Here is a 22185-nt window from a genome sequence, read left to right as displayed (position 1 = left end):
TTTTAATGTATAAAGTCTTAAAATTTTATATGCTTCAATTTGTACTTTTATTGAGCATTTTGAAAAATGAGCTGCGTCATTGAAAGAGTGGCTTTTTTCACAGTTAAGTTAAGTCACAATGACCAAAGGGAAAAGATGAAAGACATTTCCAGAGAATGTGCTTTGAAAGCCATTGAACAGAAAAACTTACTTTCTTCACAAAGGAAAGATTTGGAGAGGGGACAAAGAAAGGATTTGGGCCATCACAGAGGTAATTTAAAAACTTATAGCAGATTCATTTTAAGGGTGGGGGTGGGGGTGGGGACTGCTAAAAATCTTATTTTAAAACAGAATTTTATAAATACTGAACAATCCATTTCTTAATATAGCTATACTAAAATTTTAAATGCAGAATCTCTCTGGTTCTTATTTAATTCTAGTCTAGGATACTTGTGTTTATGTTGTGATATTTTACCTTTACCTTTCATTATAAATGCAATTCACCATATGGCATATTCAATTAATAAGGAAGCTTACAAAATTAAATGAAAAAGGCTTCTTCTCTGCACCAACACCTGATCCTTCCTCCCTTCCACTGTTCATAGTTTGCAGTTAATTATGAGTATGTCAGATTTTTATGGTTTTATGTACTTTTCATTATGGACATACTATCATTTAACTGATTTATTTAAAGACTGATTTCAGATTTTTTGCTGCAGTTATATCATTTTACATATACTTTTGCACACTTTGAGCATATCCATAGCATAAAATTATTTCAGATATCACTGGATCAGTGTATGTTTATTTTTAGTTTTGATAGATATGTCATTGCTCTCTGAAAAACCAAACCAGTTTGTAACCCCATATTGCAAATAGTGATTGAATGTCTCTTTCTTCACACTCACAGCAATAATTAGTTTAACAAACTGTTAAATCTTTACCAATATAAGTGGTGGAAAATATTTCATTTTCATAATTTTCATTTTTTTAATTAGGAGTGAGTGAATATTTGTTTTCTTTTAAAAACTGCTTTATCTACCTTATAGATCAGTGTTTCAAGTCAATATATAATCATTTCTTTTATAAATGCCTCCCCTCATTTAACATAATAGGGACTGAAAAAGTACCATGTGATATAATTTAATTCCTTCTAATTCTCGTTTACCTATTACTATTTAATGTTTCTTCTTAAACTAACAAGGTGATTCGACTTGTGACTGAAAAAGTGACTCCCAGGAGAAGTTAATTTGTATCTTAAATTATTTATTTATTTTTAAAGATTTGGTTGATGAAGACCATTCATATTTCAAGTCTGGATCACCTCCTGCTCCAAATGGCTTTAGACAATATGGGAATCCTCATCTGTATCATAGTCAAGGAAAAGGAACATGTAAACATGACCGAGTTGCCCATCAGAGTCAAACTTCTGCACCAATGTTAAGTTCAAGTAAATCCCAGATTCTTGCTCCAGGAGAGAAAATATCTAGCAAAGTTAAGAGTGACAGTGGCACTGGATATGATACAGACAGCAGCCAGGAGTCTAGGGATAAAGGAAGCAACAGTAATAGTAGCAGTAAAGGCCGGAACCGAGGTTGGAAACCTATGAGAGAAACATTAAATGTTGATAGCATTTTTAGTGAAAGTGAAAAAAGGCAGCACAGTCCAAGGCATAAATCAAATATAAGTATCAAAACTAAATGCAGCAAAGATCATAGTTTTAACAATTGGCCAAAAGAAAATCCAAAGCAAAAAGGTTTAATGACTATATATGAAGATGAAATGAAGCAAGAAATAGGAAGCAGGAATTCACCTGAATCTAATGGAAAAGGAACAGAGAAAGATAAAGGCCTCATAGAGACTAAAGTTCATGATGACAATCGGCAGATGCAAAGGATTGAATCTGGATATGAAAACCATATCAGTAATGGATCAACTAATTTGGACTCACCTGTTAACTATGGAAATGGTACTGTAATGGATATCAATGGTGTTAAAGAAACAGCATCCTTCAGGTAATATACAAATCATCTGAATGATACCCCGCTTGCTAATTATTCAAAGTAGTTTTTAAAGGTTGGGGGTCATTGAAACATAATAGGACATAATGAAATATCATAGAAGGAGCATGAGCACATAGCAACCTGAGATATTGCAGGACATTTGATATTTCATGTTTCTATTTTTAAAAAATTATTTCTTGATTCCAAAAATAATAGCTGTTTATTTTTAGGAAATTTGGAATGTTACTGAAATAGGAAATCATTGTTGCCTTCATTGCCAACTTTCGGTATATACTACAGGTTTTAAAGCAGATGATGTCATCTTAGCCATGATGTTAATAGTTTAATTCTCCATTCTATTTAATGCTCTTTATCTCATCTCTAACATCTATAACTCAGAACCAACTGGAGCTATTTCTACTATCACAGCCTAATTCCATGGAGTAGATATTTTCCCTTTGCTGAATGTAAAAGAGTGCTGCCAAATAACTGTGTTCAAATAATTAATTAGCACATATATTACTATGAGCAGTACATTTTAACTTCTTTATATGACCTCTGAAATATAATCACAGTTTAAGTGACTGATTTCTTAAGTCAATCTAGTCACTATTTCTGCTTTTAATCTTTCTAAAATATCTTAATTTGATGTTAGCTGGTATTTAATCACATTTGCTATTAAAAAGCTAGATAAGCAAAAAATCAACTGCTTATATTTTTTAAAAAATAATTGCAATAAAGACATGAGGGAACTTTTATTTGGAAGGGTAATTTGTAGTGTATGAGAAATGGCAGTATAGCCTAAGATAATATCAGGAACAAACTGAAAGTTAGCAAAGATCTATGGCAACCAATGTGTAAAGTGTTGTTGTGAGGTGTAAATTAACTAATTTACATTAAGCCTCTAGAACAGCACATGGCATTAAATAATTAACAAATGTACCTACCTTTTTCTTAGGATAAACTAAGATAATAATCAAAAATAATTGTGGATATTTTTGGTTCATGTTTTGCTTTCTTTTCTAGTGACCAGATTAAGTCAAGCAACCTAAATATAGAAGGTGTGGATTGTACCTCTCAAAGTAAAAACTACTTGGAAGGTAGAAATTTCGTTTACATATAATGTAATAGTCTCAATAAAGAATCAATTGCAGTAGTATATTGCATTTGATATTACTATAAAACATTTGATATTACTATAAAAATTATTTTAAGATAACTTTAGAGTATCAATAAAATATTTTTTATTAACTTAATATGTATATCATGATTTAATAAAGCATGTATAAGAAGAAAGAAAGTAACTTTCATTTTTGGTATGTTTACACTGTCCATGCTATATTTTTCACATTTGCTTCACAAAGTTAATATGTTTTTTGTCTTTATTTGATTAGCTAAATATTGCTTTTTGAAGTCTGTAGCCTTTGGGACATGCTTTTTAGACAGGTCTTTGATATAACACTAATAGCATTAGATTGCTCACATTATTCTGCTTGGACTTTTTCTTTTTAGATAATAAATTAATCTTTGAATCATTTTTTTTCCCAATGAGCTTGAATTTGCCTTTCTATACTAGGGACCCTTGAACACATTACTTTTGGTTAGCCATTACTAATGTTTTGGGATTCAGTTGGAGGCAGGGTTATCTCTCTGTCTGTGGCAACTTGTTAGCATTTTACTTTTACTTAAAAGGCACATTTTTATATTTACAAAGGCCATGATCTCATAGATTAGGAACTTTATAGTCTGTTAGTCTTTTTGACTTTATCACACACACACACACACACACACCCTTTTTTGCTTGTTTGTTTTTAATAAACAGAGGTGTGTGGGGTGACCACAGAAAGAAAATACTAGTTTTTCTCTAAGATAAGAATGAAGAAGATAAGAATGGTCCTGTTACTTATTGATAAGTCTGTGGGTAATGAGGAGGAAAGTTGGGAGAGTTATACTTAAAGATTTTTAAAGAGTGGAAATAGCTACTGCAGGGAATGAGAAAAGGAGGATGTGAATATAGGTAGGTTTTAGGTTATGCAGTAATAACTTCAAAATCTCAGTGTCTTTCTCCAAGTTTGCTTCTTTCTCACACTTCCTGTCTAGTAGAGGCCTCCATGGAATCTCCCTAGTAATCACTCAAGGCTTCAGGCTAATGGAACTCCCTTTCCACAAATGCTTCTCTTATCATTGCAGCAGGGTGAAAGTAGGGGTCAGAAACATGGAAAATCATATAAAAAACCTTACATCTTCATCCAAAGTCACAAATGCATTTCCACCACATCTCATTTGTAAAGGGAAGCATTATAACCTCACCTCATTTTCAAGAGAACAGAAAAGTGCAATTTTACAAGTACCTGGAAAATGCCTAAAATATGTGAACTGCCTTAATGACTACCATCGTAGTTAAAGATAGGAAAAAGATTGATAAACAGCCTGCTGGAAAAAAGTTCAGTTTAGAAACAACAAATATGTAATGGTATGACATTATTACATTATTCTGGGTGATTGATTAGCACTGCATAGCACCCCAAAGAGCAAAGAAATTTAAATGCTTGAACATATGTAGGATACAAGATTAATATTAACAAAAGGACAAATATATGGTCTTGCTGATAGGAACTAAATATGATGAATAAAATTTGTGGAGTTAAACCATAGAGTATAGGTTAGTGGGAGACAGAATGTGGATTGAGAAGTGGGAGCGGATGCTGAATATAGAATTTTAAAAGGTTGAATATAAATATGTGGAAATGGATCGAGTTGATGGCAGCACATTATAATGAGTATAACTAGCACTGATGATTTATAAATATGATTGTGGCTGAAAACTGAAAGACAGCTAGAGGATAACTAGGGACTATAACAATAATTTCTGTGGTAGATGAGGATTGTGGTTAATACTACAAATACAAGAATGTTTGTTTATTACAAGGCATTAAGAATATGTTGATACTGGGGGAAAATACCACTAACATAACTTATAGGCTTTAGTTAACAGTAATATTGTAATACTTTTTGAAGCAAAGGGAAAGAAGGTACTAGAGAAGTGCTAAAGGTCAAAGAAAAAATAACATGGGATTTAGTTTTATGAGATGTGAATATGATCAAGCTTTTTATTTTTCCATTTTCTTCATTAAAAAGAAGATCTTGGTCATATCACTTAACAAATCTGTGTTCATTTATTCATCTTTCTGAACAGTGGAGAAAAAAGTCGAGTTTGTCTTTAGGATTAAATAAGATAAATATGCCTGGACAGGATTTTTAAAAATTAATGCTTCCATAATTTGTTAAGCTGCCTATTATCACTATTTTTTGAAGTTGAAATAAAGTTTACTAACTTTAAAAAGATTAATATACCTGAAGGAGTAGGGGTGAAGGGGTCAAGGAAAATGTGAGCAAGGTGATAATTGAATTCACAATCAAAGACTATATTTTCAAACTTTAAGTGGAGTAGAAGGGATATAATTTTTCATAATAAATAGTCATGAAAAACACCTTTTAAAATGTGCTTTCTTTATCATCTTTAAGGCTTATGGAGATTGAGATTGCAGACAGTGAATTTGCTTAAATGTTAAATTATTTTGTTTCATTAAATGGTATAATATCAGAAGGAAACACTTATATTAAGGAAATAACCTTCCTTTCCCTTTTTATTAAAATGTCTCGCCTGTTTTTAAAAGTCTGATAAAAGTCTGGTAACCAAGTATTACAGGAAACAGTAAAGGGCTGGCCAGAAATCACAGTAGAAATCAGTGAGATTGAACAATAACTGCAAATCCAGTACTCTTTACAAAGTGGTGCTTGCTTCCTGGTGGTAATAAAAACATAAGGTCATAGAGATTTTGATGATCAAAAGTGCATGGCTTTAAGAGGTTAGGCATGGGTTTCCAATATATAAGAGTACGTAACCTGGTTTTTTTTTTTCTTTTTTTTTTTTTCTTTTTTCTTTTTTCTTTTTTTTTATTTTTTTATTTTTTATTGACTTTGTAATAATATTACATTAAAAATATATATGTGAGGTCCCATCGCAAGCACTATTTTTAAAGTGATTTTTATTTAATAAATTTTGAAACCTACCATAACAATCTCAGCCAGTCTTTGCTTTGAGAACCTTTGTTAATGTTCATACCTTGTGGTTTCTCTCTGTATATTCCCCTCCCCCAGTCCAGAACTGAAAAAATATAGAAAAGTGGTATAGAAATGTCTTTCTCAAACTAGAAACTTGGCCTGCATGGTTTTTCGGTGGTTTTTTTTCCCCCCCCAATAAAGCGTAATTATTTAGTACTTTGATTTGGTGTAATTCTCTCGACTTTCTTCTATTTCTCATTTATAAAATGGTGGCACAATTCTATTACTGACCTGAAGAATCACTTTTATCAATAGTTAAAAGACTTCAAAGGTAAGGAATCTCAGCAATTCTTTTATTTTCATATTTGGTTTACCATATAAGTAAATTTTTAATGTTAATCTAGACAAGTATAGATGGTCATAGGAAACTTATAAGGCTATTGTAATTATTTCATTGATAGAGATATTATATAGACTTGTCTGCTTATGTCATCATGGGTTCTGCTGCCAAAAAACCACCCCTACAATTGCAAAAGCTTTTATTTGGGAACAAGTTTGGAATTATACAATGTCATTTAGATTATTTTAGCTCTTTTTTTAAAATGGGTCTCTAGTGGTAGGAATTTCAAATGCCTTAAATTACATTCAAAGCAGAAAAAAATTATACTTTCTCCACATCACGTACTTTAGACTATTTGACACATCCCAAGAATATAAGTAGTTTATCTTGTAGAAGCTGTAGTGCATAAATGGAAGTTACAAAATTTTGGACAGAGGGATTGGTAGAATCAAAATCATGATAAACCTCTTGCTATTTTTAGTCCTATAGGAAATGGAGAGGCCCAAAGAACTTTACCCAGAAGATAGGCATACTCCAATTTGCATTTTAAAAAAGTCTTTTTGGTGGTAATGTAGAGTGTGGTTTTAGAGCAGTCTGTAGTAGTATCCTAAGAGAGAAAAGATGAAAACATGAACTAAAGCAGTGCCAGTGTCAAGAAAGAAGAGGAGAGTGAGTACAAGAATATTTGGGCAGTAGATTCAGTTGGCTTTTGTTACAGATATATAGAATGAGGAACAGCGAGGAAGCTGGGAAGATACTTATGTTTGGGACTAATATAACTAGATATATTATTTATCAAAAAGGCAAGCATGGCAGCGGACTTGGCCCAGTGGTTAGGGCATCCGTCTACCACATGGGAGGTCCGCGGTTCAAGCCCTGGGCCTCCTTAACCCGTGTGGAGCTGGCCCATGCGCAGTGCTGATGCGCGCAAGGAGTGCCCTGCCACGCAGGGGTGTCCCCTGTGTAGGGGAGCCCCACGCGCAAGGAGTGCGCCCGGTAGGGAGAGTCACCCAGCGCAAAATAAAGTGCAGCCTGCCCAGGAATGGTGCTGCACACACGGAGAGCTGACACAACCAGATGACTCAACAAAAAAAGAAACACAGATTCCTGTGCCGCTGACAACAGAAGCGGACAAAGAAGACGCAACAAACAGACACAGAGAACAGACAACCGGGGTGGGGGAAGGGAAGAGAAATAAATAAGTCTTTAAAAAAAAAAGAAAAAAGGCAAGGATATGGGAAAAGGAACAGATTTGGGAGAGAATGCCTCCCTGATCCTTTCTGTGCTGAGTCTTGCCTTGGGCATGTACTGTGATGTGTCCCTAGGAATTTCCCTGTGTATGTGGTTACAAATGTCTCTTCTTTTCTAGGAACCCATTTCCTCATGATCCTAAACACTGTAGTCTTCAGCCAGCAGTTCCTTTCCCCAGACAGCACAATTTGACTTTTCTCCACAGCTCTCCTCAGCAAAACTCTCAGAAATGCTTTGTACACACAGGGAAGTTCTGGGATGTTGAGTCCCGCCAGATAGATTGGGCCAGACATACATGCTCCCAGCATGTTCTCGAGGTCCACTCTGCTCCCTCTGGAACCGGGACCAGGGATCCATACTGGTAGCATGGGCTGGCTTTATGCTGGACTGGTGAGGAGTGTGGAAGAGGCAAGCCAGGGCCTCGAGATCCTACCTACTTTTAAGGCTTTTTCTTGATTTCACACTTTCTCCATTACTGCAGTCTTTTAGCTGTTTTCTGGCACCCTGAGAAACATGTTTCTGCCAGTTTCTCCTGGGTTTAAAGCTTCTGTGGGGGTACTGAGTGCTAAAGTATCTTACTGTCAGCCTTCTTGGTTAGGGTGGGCCAACTTTTTTGGGAAGGGGCAGGGAATATGTGTTGATGAGCATGTGGACAAATCGGAACCCTCATACGCTGTAAAATGGTGCAGTCATGGTGGAAAGCAGTCTGACAGTTCCTCAAAATGTTAAACATAGTTACCATATGATCCAGCAGTTCCACTGCTAGATATATACCCAAGAAAAATGAAAATACACATCCACACAAAAACTTGTACATGAATGTCTATAGCAGCATTATTCATAATAGTCAAAAACAGAAATAACTCAAATGTCCATTAACTGGAGAATGGATAAGAGCAATGTGGTAAGATCCATGCAATGGAATATTATTCAGCCATAAAAAAGAACAAAGTATATGCTGCGACATGAACCTTGAAACCTTGAAAACATTGTGTTAAGTGAAAAGCCAGTCATAAAAGAACACATATAATTCTATTTATATGACATGTCCAAATAGGCAAATCCATAGGACTCCTCAAAATTATTTCTGAATAAAATTTTTAAAAGTACAGTAGAATAAAAATTATTTGAGAACTGAGGAAATGGATTTAGCATGTTTGTCAAAACCTTTATTGTGAAGAATAGAAAAAAATGCTGTATTTTGAGAATAAGATAAAACCAAGAGCTTATCACTGCTTTTGTTGTTTTTAAGCTTTCTAAACATGCCATACATTTATTACCGCAACCTGGGTGGATTAAAACAACATCAGTGTACTCTAACAATTCTGTGGCTTCAGGCCCAAAATTGAGGTGTCAGTCCATTCATGTTCCCTTTGATGGCTCTAGGGTAGAATTCTTCCTTTCCTTTTCCAGCTTCTGGTGGCTCCAGGTAATCCATGGCTTATGACAGTATAAATCCAATCCCTGCTTCCTTTATATCATACTCATTTCACTGTGTCTCTGAGTCCAGTTTTCACTCTTCTTGTAAGGAGACCAGTTATATTGGATATAGGGCCTACCATTATCCATTACATATGCAGTGACCCTGTTTCCAAATAAGGTCACATCCCATGTTCTGGTGGACATGATTTTTTTTTTAATTAAACTTTGTTTCAACTTCAAAAAATAAAATGACAGACAAAAAAGGCAGCTTAGCAAATATTGGAAGCATTACTTCTAAAAATTCTGTTCAGGCACATTTATCTCATTGAATCCTAAAAACAAACTCAGTTGTTTCTCCAGTGTTCAGAAAGATTCATATATGAGCACAGATTGGTTGAATTATATGATGTGTTTTTCTTAATGGAGAGAATTGTGCATTTATATTGAAGAAAATAAAGATCTAGTAATGTACAGAGGGAAAGATGTAAAAATAAGAATGGAGCAATAATTGGAGGAGAAAAATCCCTGAAGGCAGAATGAGAAGGAAACAAAGAAGGGTAGAAAGATAGGTTTTGAATTAAAGAATGGCAGTTTTTCTGTGATGGGAAAGATAGATGAGCTGATGCATGTGTATTTGTGTCTGGTGGGGCAGCGGTAATAATTCATACCTAATGAATCTCTTCTCGATAATGTATATAAATAAGGTTAGCCACTGAGATTAATATATAGGTTAGGGTATTCACTTACAAATAGATCACAAAGGAATTATTTGATCTTTCAAGAACTTTTGCCATTTGGCTTTTAGAATCTGCAATACTTAGCTTAATCTTGGGTAATTCTAAAAGTCAGAATTAGTTCAAACTGAGAATCCTGATCTTAGAAATGACAAAAGTAAAAGATGTTATCAGTGATCAAAAGGTCTATTAATTCTCTTGATTATTACAAAAAAAAAGTCTGTATCTCCAATTTCTTAATTGAAAAGTATAATCCTTAATGTTCTATTCTAGAATTTGCAAATGAAAAAAAATTATTGGAAGAGTTTGTGCATATACATAAGTTTGATTTTCTAAGATTTTTTTTTGCAAACTTAAGAGCATAAAAATAAATACATTAGATGGTGTATCTAGAGAATTACTTTTGTCAGTTGGTTTTGTTACTATGCATGCATATTAAATTTATTTTCCCTAAGAGCTTCATAAACTAGTGAGAGGCAATGTATGAACACATTTTGTTCTTTCCTGCTATGACCCAGCACTACCAAATGACTGTCTCTTATATACTCAAACTATAAATCTCTGGTATTGAAACTTAATTTGAAGCAAAATAGCAATTTTTCTTTTTCTTCAAATTGTAATCCCAGTGAGAAAAGAAGTTACTAACCTCCTGCCTTATTTTTCCTGGTATCCTCTGAAGGTTAGCTATCTTATAGTGTAGAATATTACATAATTAAGTATCTCTCAATTCCTTTTGATATATGGTAAATTTAGCCAAAGATATTTATCCAGTTAAATTTTGGTTATTTTCTAAAGTATTCATATTTTACTTAAACATCTTTTTATTGTAATGTCAAGTGATTGGTTGGATTATTGCTCCTTGAATGTTTAGGCTTTGTAATTGCATTATTACCATTATATTCTGAGCTCTTTATATAATAAGGATGCAGATTACATTATCTAAACCTTCAGTTTGGTTTTTACTGCTCTAGATGTCTGTTTTAAGACTAGGTCATCCTTTCAGATGAAATATATATTTTGATTTCTTAAATATTGAACTTGCTTTTTTGTATACAATATCAAAATCCACATTATTTGTTAAAACTTCTTGCCGTGGCATTGGGGTTTCTTCTGTGCCAAGTGTTAAAATCAGACTATCTCAGATTTGCAAAGGACTTGGAGCCAAAATTCCCAGTAAAGACATGTAGATGTCAATGTCAGCAGAAGGGAAAAATAACACATCTATTTTTAAGTTAGTTGGAATTCTGAATTGGTTGAATGCCTGCCATAGTAATATTAAATTTTCAAATATGTTTATAAAGGCTCTGCTGCCTCCTGCTGCCCATTGTGTAGAAACTTTAATAAAAGTAAAGAATTATTTTTTAAGAATTAAGTATTTTTGCTTGTACCTGTGAATATTAACCTTGAAATTATGAATATACTAAGAAGTAAAATATTCTAAAGTTTAAAAATCACAGTGGTTGGAAAATTATAATGTAACTTCAACCTAAATTTTTTAAGCTTTAAACACACAAAGAAATTATCAAGATTAGTTTTAATATCTTTACTTTTTTATAATAAATTAGCTGTATAAGAGATTGATACAGTTTTTGAGCCTCAGGCTTACAAACAACTATGTTTTTAAGCAGAAAAATAATAAAGTCCTTCTAGAGCAGGGTTCTTAACCTTTTTTGTTCTATGGATCTCTTTGCCAGTCTTGTAAAAACCACAGACCCCTTATTAAATCCACACTATACTGTGTATTATTTAAGAAATATATCACACCCACACCAACATGTCCCCACAAGAATAATGTTTTCTTGAAATTCAGTTCAAGCTCCTGGACCCCTGGTTAAGAACCCCTGTTATAGAGAGACTCTCTGGGATAAATCAGTGAACTTTATTTTTTTTTTAGTTTATAGAATTCTTTTTTTAACAAATCAATTTTTTGGATACATATTAATAAGGCATACTATTCATCCAAGGTGTACAATCATTGGTATTTGGTATACTCACATAGTTGTGCATTTATCACTTCAATCATTATTAGAATATTTTCATTATTTCAATGATGATAATAATAACGAACAAGCAAGAAAATTCTTTACCTCTCAATCTGTTTCCCCTGCTGTATATAGCTGCTATTTCTAGCTATTCTTGTGCAATTATTTATTTATTAAGCCATTTTATTGATTCATTTTGAGTTGATTCTTGTATAGGGAGTGACATAGGGGTCCTTTTTCATTCTTATGTTTATAGATATCCAGTTCTCCCAGCACCATTTGTTGAAGAGATGTTTTGTCCTTTTAACATGAACTTGGTAGGTTTGTCAAAAATCAGTTGACCATAGAGGTGAGGGTTTATTTCTAGACCCTCAATTCTATTCCATTGATCAATGTGTCTTTCTTTATGCCAGTACCACAAACTGTTTTGACACTGTAGCTTTGCAATATGTTTCAAGGTCAGACAGTGAAATTCCTCCCATGTTGGTCTTCTTTTTCAGAATACTTTTGGCCGGGTACACTTTCCCTTCCAAATGAATTTGGTAATTGCCTTTTCTATTTCTGTAAAGTAGACAGTTGGAATTTTGATTGGTATTGCATTGAATCTATAAATCAGTTTGGGTAGGATTGACATCTTCATTATATTTAGCCTTCTAATCCATGAACACAGAATGTCTTTCCATTTATTTAGGTCTTCACTGATTTCTTCTAGCATTGTTTTGTAGTTTTCTGCATATAGGTCCTATACTTTAGATAAATTGATTCCTAGGTATTGAATCTTTTTGTTTCTATTGTAAAGGGAATTTTTTCCGATTTCCTCCTCAGATTGTTCATTACTAAAGTTCAAAAACATTAGTGTTTATCTTGTATCCTGCCACTTGTATGAACTCATTTATTAGCTCAAGTAGCTTTGCTGTAGGCCTTGCAGAATTTTCTAAATATAGGATCATGTCATCTGCAAATAGAGTTTTACTTCGTATTTTCCTATTTGGATCCCTTTTTCTTTTTTTTCTTGTGTAATTGCTTTAACTAGAACTTCTCATACAGTGTTGACTAACAATGGTGACATTGGGCATCCTTTTCTTGTTCCTGATCTTAGAGGAAAAGCTTTCACCTTTTCCGTCATTGAGTACAATGCTGGCTGTGGTTTTTTCATATATGCCTTTTATCATATTGAGGAATTTTCCTTCTATTCCTATCTTTTAAAGTGCTTTGATCAGGAAAGGATACTGGATTTTGTTGAATGCCTTTTCTGCATCATTTGAGATGAATCATGTGGTTTTTTTCCCCATCAATTTGTTCATGTGGTATATGAATGTGTGTTGCAAATAATAGATGAAAGCACATTATTATAATTGTACTATTATATGTACACTACCACCACATTGGATCTTTTATCATGCATAATTTTGTAACATCGTGTATTGTCACTTGGAAAATATTGGTGTCATGGGAGTTATTCAAGTCTTCCAAACGTTGATAAACTTCATTATGCAATATCTAAAAAAACCCATGCTTGTTAATATCATCACCAATATTAGCAGAAAGTCTTTGTAAGTATTAGGAGATTGCAAAGTTTTCCAAAATTCAAGAAAATATCTGCCATTGTAATCACATCTGAATAAGCAAAGTGTGTCATTCAGGTTTTCAAGGAAACATGATGTTCCATGATAAAACCACCTAAATTTAGCCTACAACTCAATCCCACAAATGCTTTTTCTTGAAAGAACCCTTGTACTTTGGTATGCAGCAAAAGTGCTTTATGCATACTAACCATTACCTCACAGAGTATTAAAAAGATGTGTAAAGATATGTAAATTAAGTAAACTAATAAAATAATTTTTACTGCCTCATCAACCATTCTTAAGTGAAACTGATTTTTTCCCCCCGTCACAAGTATGGTGGTGAAGGGTACAATTACTACTACTACAGCTTGGTTTCTTTGCCTTAATTTATGTTAGCACTTTTACCCATCAATGTTTTTACGTGATCAATGCAAAAGTAAACACAGTGAAAAAAACAACTACCATCTTTTTTAAAATATATTTTTATTAGAGAAGTAGTATACTTACAAAACAATCATGAACATTTGTGGAATTCCCATACAACATACTATACTGTTGTGGAACATTTGTTACGGATTATGAGGTAATATCATCAGACTATGTTAGTACTATGGTCTATAGCATACATTTTGGTATATTTTTTCCATATCCCCCTATGATTAATACATCTTTTTGGTTTTGATGCAAGAATATTACAGTATTGCTGTTAACTATAGTCCATAAACCTAAAATACATTAATTTTTCCCATGCTTCTCTACATTCTTACAACCTTGCAATAGTAATATACATTTGTTCTAGTTCATAGAAAGACATTCTTGTATTTCTACTATTAACCACAATTCTCATCCACCTCTGGGTTCACTATGTTATTCAGTCCCTAGAAAAATACCATATTATGAAAAGTTTTGACCTCATGGAGCCCCTAAAAAGATCTCAGGGACTCCATGTATCACATTTTATGAATAACAGAAGACCTGGTACATACTGGGTATTCCTTAAATTGTACTATTATTTCCATGAGGATAAATGACTAAAACAATATAATTTTTAAATTTTCATATCTATGAAAAGCTGGTGATATGTTGTTCACAAGAGTAATTTACAGAACTCTGAAGATACTTAAGTACTTGGCTTATACCTTGGTGCTTGTGATTTTTCTATCAGTATACTGGTCCTTCATGCTTGGCAACAGAAAATACTCCTCTAGTCCTTCAGATTTTCATAACCCACCTGCCCTCCCAGAAGGGTGTCAAAAACTGGGATGGTCTCAGAAAAGCTCCTCTATACAGCCAAATGACTCGGATCTCTTTTCTCCATCTTTCCCCTACAAAATGAGTTTTAGCTTTCAGGGATTTTGTTTGTGTCTCATTATCTATAGTAAGGAAGCTCTTTTCATTTATTGAAGATTAGAAGGAGTCAACTTTTAGTTTAATATTTTGTAGGTAGAGACACAAATGTAGATATTGATTTACTCTGGACATTCTGTTAAAGTCCCTTCAGTGAACCCTCTCACAGAATCATTAAGAAGGAAATAGAACCATATTTGTTATTGTTTATGTGGCACCATATTGGCTGTTGGGCTCTAATCCTGATCGCTACAGTCAAAAAGGGGGAAAAATGATTAATTTGGAATCTGAAATCTTTATTATGTACCAGGCCTGGAAGTAGTAAGAATCACATTATAAGTTAGTATAATTCTTTTCATAGGACCTTATGAAAATTATATTCAGAAACTATTTATTGGTGTCTATTATATGCCCCAACTGGAAGATAACTATCAATTATTGGGCGGTAATATGGCATAATGGTTAAGAGTATGGGTTTTTGCTTCATACTGACCTGGTTCTGATTTGGTAGCTGTGCAACCTTGGGTAAGTCACTTAACCTTGCTAAGCATGTTTCCTCATCTGTAAAATGGAAATGATAGTTTTTTTTCCCCCCATAAGATTGTAAAGATTAAAGTATATAATTTAATATCAATTTCTTATAACTTGAATAAGCAGACAATAAGTAGTACCTAATTAGTAGTGGTAAAACATTTCATAATACCTTGTTGCCTACTTCAATTCCTAACATTCCCATGAGGTAGGCAAAATAGATATCATTATATTAAATGAGGAAACTGAAATTAAACAGGATTAAGAGGGTTGCCTGAAGTTACCAAAAAGTACTGAATCCTAACTTCAGCCCAACCATCTATCTTCACTTGAGGATTTTTCCACACTACTTTGTTAATAAAGATCATGTCTCATTTAACCCAGGAACACATCCACAGCTCCACATAGCCCATCAGGAATAGCACTATCCTGGCATTGCCAACACCCTGAAGTGATAATAAACTAGGAAAAAATTTAATTTTGCATTACAGTTTCAGATAAGAGGTACATTTGAGTCGAGTCTTGAAGAATTAGGTTTTTGTTTTTTAACTGTTTATAGAGAATGATCTAAATATCAAAAAGTATAAATTGAAAGAATTCTGAAAGATTTAAATAATTTTGTTTCCTCCTACCCCCAGGCTTTAGGAAAGAACTCAAGAACTTGGAAGTAAGCTATAATACTCATGAGTTCCACCCAGAATCACATCTACAAATAAAAAATCCTTTGATAAAAAGGTAATCATAGAAATTTAGAAAGAGTAAAACCTTTTATCCTAAATGTGTATATATAAGAACTTTTATTTATTGAAAGGGCATAAATACATATTAGTACTCTGACAGCAATGGTCAACAGTATAATGCTTTCTTTATAGGAAACCATTAAAGGTGTCATGTGCAATACTTGTTTCTTTTAATCCCCATAGCATTCTATGGATCAGGTGATAGTTTAAAGAGAAAATTGGGGGATTAGATTAAGTCATTTGCCTAGAGCTACAGAGCTGAGATTTGAACCTGGCTCGCTCTATATAGCAAAGCCTCAACTCATTGCGATTCTGCTGTAACTCAAGAACCACTGGTTCAGGTAATTTGTGAGAAAAATACTTTAGTCATAAAATATGTTTACAATGTGATATAATTTATCTTTGCTCTAGAAATTATTACCTCAATAAAGTTAATCTTGATTAATAAATTTTTTAAATTGGTATGCTATCATTATAGCATTGTATATCAAAATAAAAGTACCTTGATTTCTTTAAACTTCCTTGTATTAGTGGGGAAGTATTTTAAGATTTTGAGTTGTTTGTAACATATGTCCCATAGTAGCTGTGCTTCATTTTTTCACAAATGTAACTTCAGTGTTTGTAAGTTGACATGAGTTTTTGAAATTACATTATTTCTAATTATTAGAAATATGGCATTAATGACAGATGTTTCTGGTATGCATTTGAGTATTTTGGCATAAATATTTTGGGTTTGAAGAGAATATAAAATGTAATGGTTACAAATATCTTCCCTCTTCTGTTGATATGTTACAAAAACAATAAAAACTGTATTGGGAAGTCAAACTTTAAGACAAATGATTGTTTTTTCCTCTGTTTTATTTGCATATGGTGCTTTAGGTTTGTTTTTCTTTTCATATTCCAGATCACATACACATGAAAACAATGGAAAGTTATGCCCTTCATCCAGTCCACAAAGATTTAGGGACCATACTGCAAGGGAGCGTACCCACCAGTCAGCTGAACAGAAACTTGAGAAATTAAGTGAATGCAAATTTTCTGAGTGGTTTAATGTAGAAAATGCTGAGAGAACAGGTTTGCCTTTTCATGTTGATGAAAACTCTGCTTCTGGAAAGAGAGTGAACAATAACGAAATAGTCTCACCATATCCACTGCAGTCGTCAAACGTGACAATTATTGGGTTAAAGCCAGAAACTGCTCCGCTGATGCAACATCAAAATCTGATGGAACAATGTTGCTCTGAGAACTCTGTATCCAGGGAATATGTAAGTCAGTCAGTCCACAGATCTGATGGTCATCAAACGCCAAAACTTGTTTGCCATAATCCACCGCCTCCTTTGCCACCAAAGAGATATGTTACAGCCAGAGTGTCACAGTCAGAGAAAAATGAATCTACAACTGAGGTCAAATTTACAGAGATGTTTAAAGTTAATTCTTCTAGTGTTCTGAAGCCCAGTGTATCTTCAGAACCAGGTTTAGAAGGGAATATATATATGAATGATGAAAAACTTAAGGAAACATTTCAAGTGAAAGAACGAGTTGGCAGTACCCCAAACCATCCATCCAGCTCTTCAACTAATGATTTTCAGGCAAGGTCTGATGCAGTTGTTGATACATTTTGCCAATCAGATTCTAGTTCTACATTTCCAAGCAAGACAGTTACATTAACTACCTATTTTTCGGTTGATAGCTGCATGACTGATACATACAGATTAAAATACCATCAGAGGCCTAAGCTCTGTTTTCCAGAGAGCAGTGGTTTTTGTCATGATAACTCATTATCTCAGACTGAAAGAGGGCTAGTACCTGTGTTACATAATAGTCTTGGTTCAAACTGCCTTTCTGAGCAAAGATATAAACCTAATATACACTGTAATAGATGAGTGTGAAATTGGCAAGCTCATACTTCTTAGAAGAGGCCATTAAAATATGAGAAATAGGAACCTACTGACCAAACCTAGTAAGATAAAGAAAAATAAATTGTGGCATTTTAAAAGCCATCAATCGCTTTATGTTTTATATGTATACACACAAACATCTATAGATATTATTTTGTGATGATCAACAATGTACATTTTGGAAGTTCCTGTTGAATAGTCTTGCATGCCTCAGATAATAATAAACCAGGGAGTATGCAATAAATTATTTGCCATATGCTACAGTTGAATAAATATTTGTCCTTCTTTTATGTGACTAGTAGACACGTAAGTATTAAACTAACCATAATCATGTATGTAGATAGGTAAATTATGCTAGTTGAAAAATATCAGGTGATACATATTTTGTCTAAACAGTATTAGCTTTATGAAGCACTTTCTAGTGGGTAACCGAAAGAGGGCTTCACCCATTTGTTTTTGACTTCTATGATAGTCTGCTACAGATGATCCCTTTGTCTTAAAAATGACCCATGAAATTGATAGTTTTTGAAAAGAAATGCCTTAATGATTAGCAATTTTTAAATTAAATTCTCAAGGTCAGAACAGAAGATTTCACTCCTAGAATTTTTATTTTCAGAATGCCTAATTCCATAAATTGGGCTTTTGTCTATTGTGTGTATAAACGTTACCTCAGCCATGTAAGCTAAAAATAATGGAAATTACTTTAGTATATTTATCTTGTTACATTTGTTTCTAATTTTATATTAAATGTGAAAGGTTTTTATTTTGGTTTGGTTTTATTTGGGGCTGCTAATAACTAGTGTTAGGAGTTAACCTAGGGCCCTCTTATTGTGAATGTCACTGTGACTGCCTAAATTTCCCCTGCTGTAATCTTACCTGATTATAGGCTGTAAACCCAATTTATTGATTTTCAGATTCAAGAATCTGGGTTTCAAGATTAAATTTCTGCCTTTCATATACAGGGTTTAATTTTCATGAAATGTTATCAGTGAGTATCTCTCCCCTTTTTCCTACTTTCACAGGAGAGGATTTTGTTTTAAAAAGTAAAGGATCTATGTATCTTTAAAAAAAAAAGATTAAAAAAGTAAAAGAATTTTCCAATATTATGGCGACCTTATGGGTGAAAATAAATTATTTTAATTGCCTTATTTCATTAGTTTTTATTTTATACTAAACTGGTAAACTAATTGTTGTTTAGAAAAGAATTTTATAGTGTCCACTCCAGAGAACTATATAATTTAAATTTTTATTACTTTTGTAAGTGCATACTTTATAGATATAACTAAATAATTCTATGAAGTAAATTAGTAAATTCAATATCTTGACCAATTTCATATTGTGTTAAAATATTCCAAATTGTAAATTATAATATTAGAGTAGCTTTAGGTAAATAGCAAATAATTGCTTATAAAAGACTGACCTCACCTATTTACCAAACCTTGGCCAAACTATGGCTTCCACCAGTAGAAAATTTTCATTTTTAAGCCTTTTCTAACCATAACAATGAATAATTATTACTTTATCTTATTAATTCAGATATATTTGAATATCAACTTAAATTTTATCCTTAAAGTTTATTTTTACAATTTTACATAAAGTTTGTAAAATTATATTTGAAATCAGTGTACTTTTATAACATTTTTATAGGTCTAAAAAAATAGGCTTCAAGTATTTTTAACGTCTTTCAGAAACTTTGTGTAAGATTTTTGTGTTTTGTTTCTCTAATTGGTTAAGATGTCTCATTGAAAATGTTATTTGAAATATATAAACTGATTTCTGACATTTACAGAAATCTCCTAGATTTATCTTTGCCAATCACAACTGAGGGCAAACATCAGATCAAAATGTCTCATTCTGACTTTTAAAGTACTGTCCATGCTGAAACTTCCTGAATCATGTAATAGTACTGAACAAATTATAAACTAACGTTTTATGTTGACACTCCAAATATAGACTGAATACATAGTTACTAATTAATCATTGACATGAAAAAATTTTCCTTGTGGGGTACCTATTTTTATAAATGTTTTCATCTCGTTATAAGCTTATAAGAATTTTTGTAATAATGAACCAATAATTGTAATGTTCAAAATATTTATCTTCAGAATGTTATATTTTTATGTGAAATCAGTTTCTTATGGTTCAAAAAATTTTAAGATAAACTGATTTTTAAGTTAATATTGTTGGACTTTTCATTGCATTTATGCACTGTGGCCCCTCCCCCTCCTCCCCCTCCCATGTATTTTATGGGAAATGTTAAGTCAGTTTAAAGTTCAGGAGAACTTGGAATTTTACTGATCGTAAAATGTCAGTACAGGAAGCTCCTACAATTTGAACTCTTGCAAAGTCCAAAGCATGGTTCCTAAGGAAGATGGGAAACTTTCTATAAAGGGCCGGACAGTAAATATTTTAGGCTTTATGACCCAACTTGAGTTATATGAACTGTTATGAGTTGAAGTCACTTATATATGCACAACTGTTAGGTCCTTTAAGAGAGTAGTCATTTCTAAAATTTAAAGGTAAATGAGTGATATGGGCCTCTCACAACCTTACTGCCAGATAAAATAAAAAAAACAAGTCAAAAAAATAAAAGAGCACTGAATCATGTATTTGAATGTGGGTCAAAAGGGAAATTTTAGGTTGTATATAGGGAAGCGGGTGTGGCTCAACTGATAGAACATCTGCCTACTCATATAGGAGGTCCAGGGTTCGGTACCCAGGGCCTTCTGGCCCCTGTGGTAAGCTGGCCCACACACAGTGCTGCCATGCAAGGAGTGCAGTGCCTTCACAGGGGTGCCTCCCACGTAGGGGTGCCCCACGCACAAGGAGTGTGCCCCATAAGGAGAGCCACCCTGCACGAAAAAAGCACAGCCTGCCCAAGAGTGGCACCGCACACACGGAGAGCTGACGCAGCAAAGTGACTCAACAAAAAAGAGACACAGATTCCCAGTGCCACCTGACAAGAATGTAAGCGAACACAGAAGAACACACAGCGAATGGACAGAGAGAGCAAACAACGGGGCTGGGGAGAGAAATAAATCTTACAAAAAAAAAAAAAAAGAGGTATATATATGTTACAACACAAATGATGAACCCTAACGTAAACCAGGGACTGTAGTTAATATTACAATTACAATACTCTTTATCAACTGTAACAAATATACCATACAAGTGCAAGGTGTTAAAACTGGGGAGGTATATGGGAATGCTATATTTTCTGCATGATTTTTCTGTAAACCCACAACTTGTCTTAAAAAATCATAAAGAATGGTAAGTATGAACACAAAGAAGAGATAAAAGGGGGGCAAGGGGTTGCCTTTGCTTGGGGCTTTGCGGGTTTGAGGGTGGCTGGGGAGGGACGGGTGGGTAACGTTGCCCAAAAGTGGGGGGAGGGAGGGGTAGCATACGAACCAGGAGAGGGTCAGGTGTTGGTGGAGAGTAAAATGCTGAGAAAATCATATCAAAATATAATAAAGAGGGTTACCTGTTTAGAATGCTCGGAGGGGAGGGTCTGATGCAGGACGGGCTCCTGGGGAATGTCTAAATGCTCATTCTGCCAGAGTGGGTGACACCATGGGGTAGAAACCCAAGTAGTGAGAGTGGGGGTGGACCCACATCCTGGGGAGGACTAATGCCATCCAATAGAGGGAACTGTATCCCTCGAGAGAAAGGGTGGCTCCCAGGGCATTGGGGCAGTTGAGCAAGTTAGGCCCTGAACACTATTCCATCTATCTCTGGAAGTGGCTCCTCAGGAAACGGAGGTTGGCTATCACTGAGGGCACCAAGGTGGAAGGGAAAATGGACGTTAAATGTGTGGAACCAAAGTAAATGGGGGGTAAGAGAGGAGTTTCTTGAGAGTACACAAGGATGGATATAAAACATGTAATATTACACCATAACATATAGGAGATGACAGACTGATAATGTAAACCATAATGTAAAACATAGGATAACTAAAAATGTAAAGAACTGTGTATCCTAAAGTATGCACCATAATGTAAATACAGATGTCACCTTGTTAGAAAGCTAATGTCTCAGACTCTGTACATCACTTTAAGTAAATATGATATGAATAGGGCGTAAGAGTATCACTGTGGAAGGGAAAAGGTTTTCTGGTGGATGTGTGGGAGTGCTGTATATTATATATATACATTGCTGTGGTCTAGGACTCCTGTGAAGAAAAGCTGAATAATTGGGGGGGGGGGGGGAAAAAAAAAAAAAATAGGATGTGGAATTTTTTCAAGTCAACATTCTTTATCTAAGTTCTTTATCTAACTTTATCCAAGTTCTTTATCTATCCTTTAAACTCATCGCTATATGCCATTCCC

General features: G+C 33.8%; 1 protein-coding gene across 12 annotated transcripts in view; it reads left to right on the top strand.

Moving 5' to 3' along the window:
* USP53 (ubiquitin specific peptidase 53) overlaps window positions 1-20035 on the top strand; it is a 75657-nt gene extending 55622 nt beyond the window's left edge. For all 12 annotated transcript variants that reach the window (XM_058293392.1, XM_058293368.1, XM_058293401.2 and 9 more), the window contains 5 exons: window positions 104-250; window positions 1262-1994; window positions 3009-3082; window positions 15858-15954; window positions 16864-20035. In XM_058293392.1, coding sequence (XP_058149375.1) covers window positions 104-250; window positions 1262-1994; window positions 3009-3082; window positions 15858-15954; window positions 16864-17842 — 2030 coding nt within the window. In that variant the 3' untranslated portion in view covers window positions 17843-20035. The remainder of the gene's footprint in view (window positions 1-103; window positions 251-1261; window positions 1995-3008; window positions 3083-15857; window positions 15955-16863) is intronic.
* Window positions 20036-22185: the final 2150 nt, after the last annotated feature.

Source organism: Dasypus novemcinctus, chromosome 1, assembly GCF_030445035.2.
Source record: "Dasypus novemcinctus isolate mDasNov1 chromosome 1, mDasNov1.1.hap2, whole genome shotgun sequence".
NCBI classification, from domain to species: Eukaryota; Metazoa; Chordata; class Mammalia; order Cingulata; family Dasypodidae; genus Dasypus; species Dasypus novemcinctus.
This window is presented reverse-complemented; position numbering and strand designations above follow the sequence as displayed.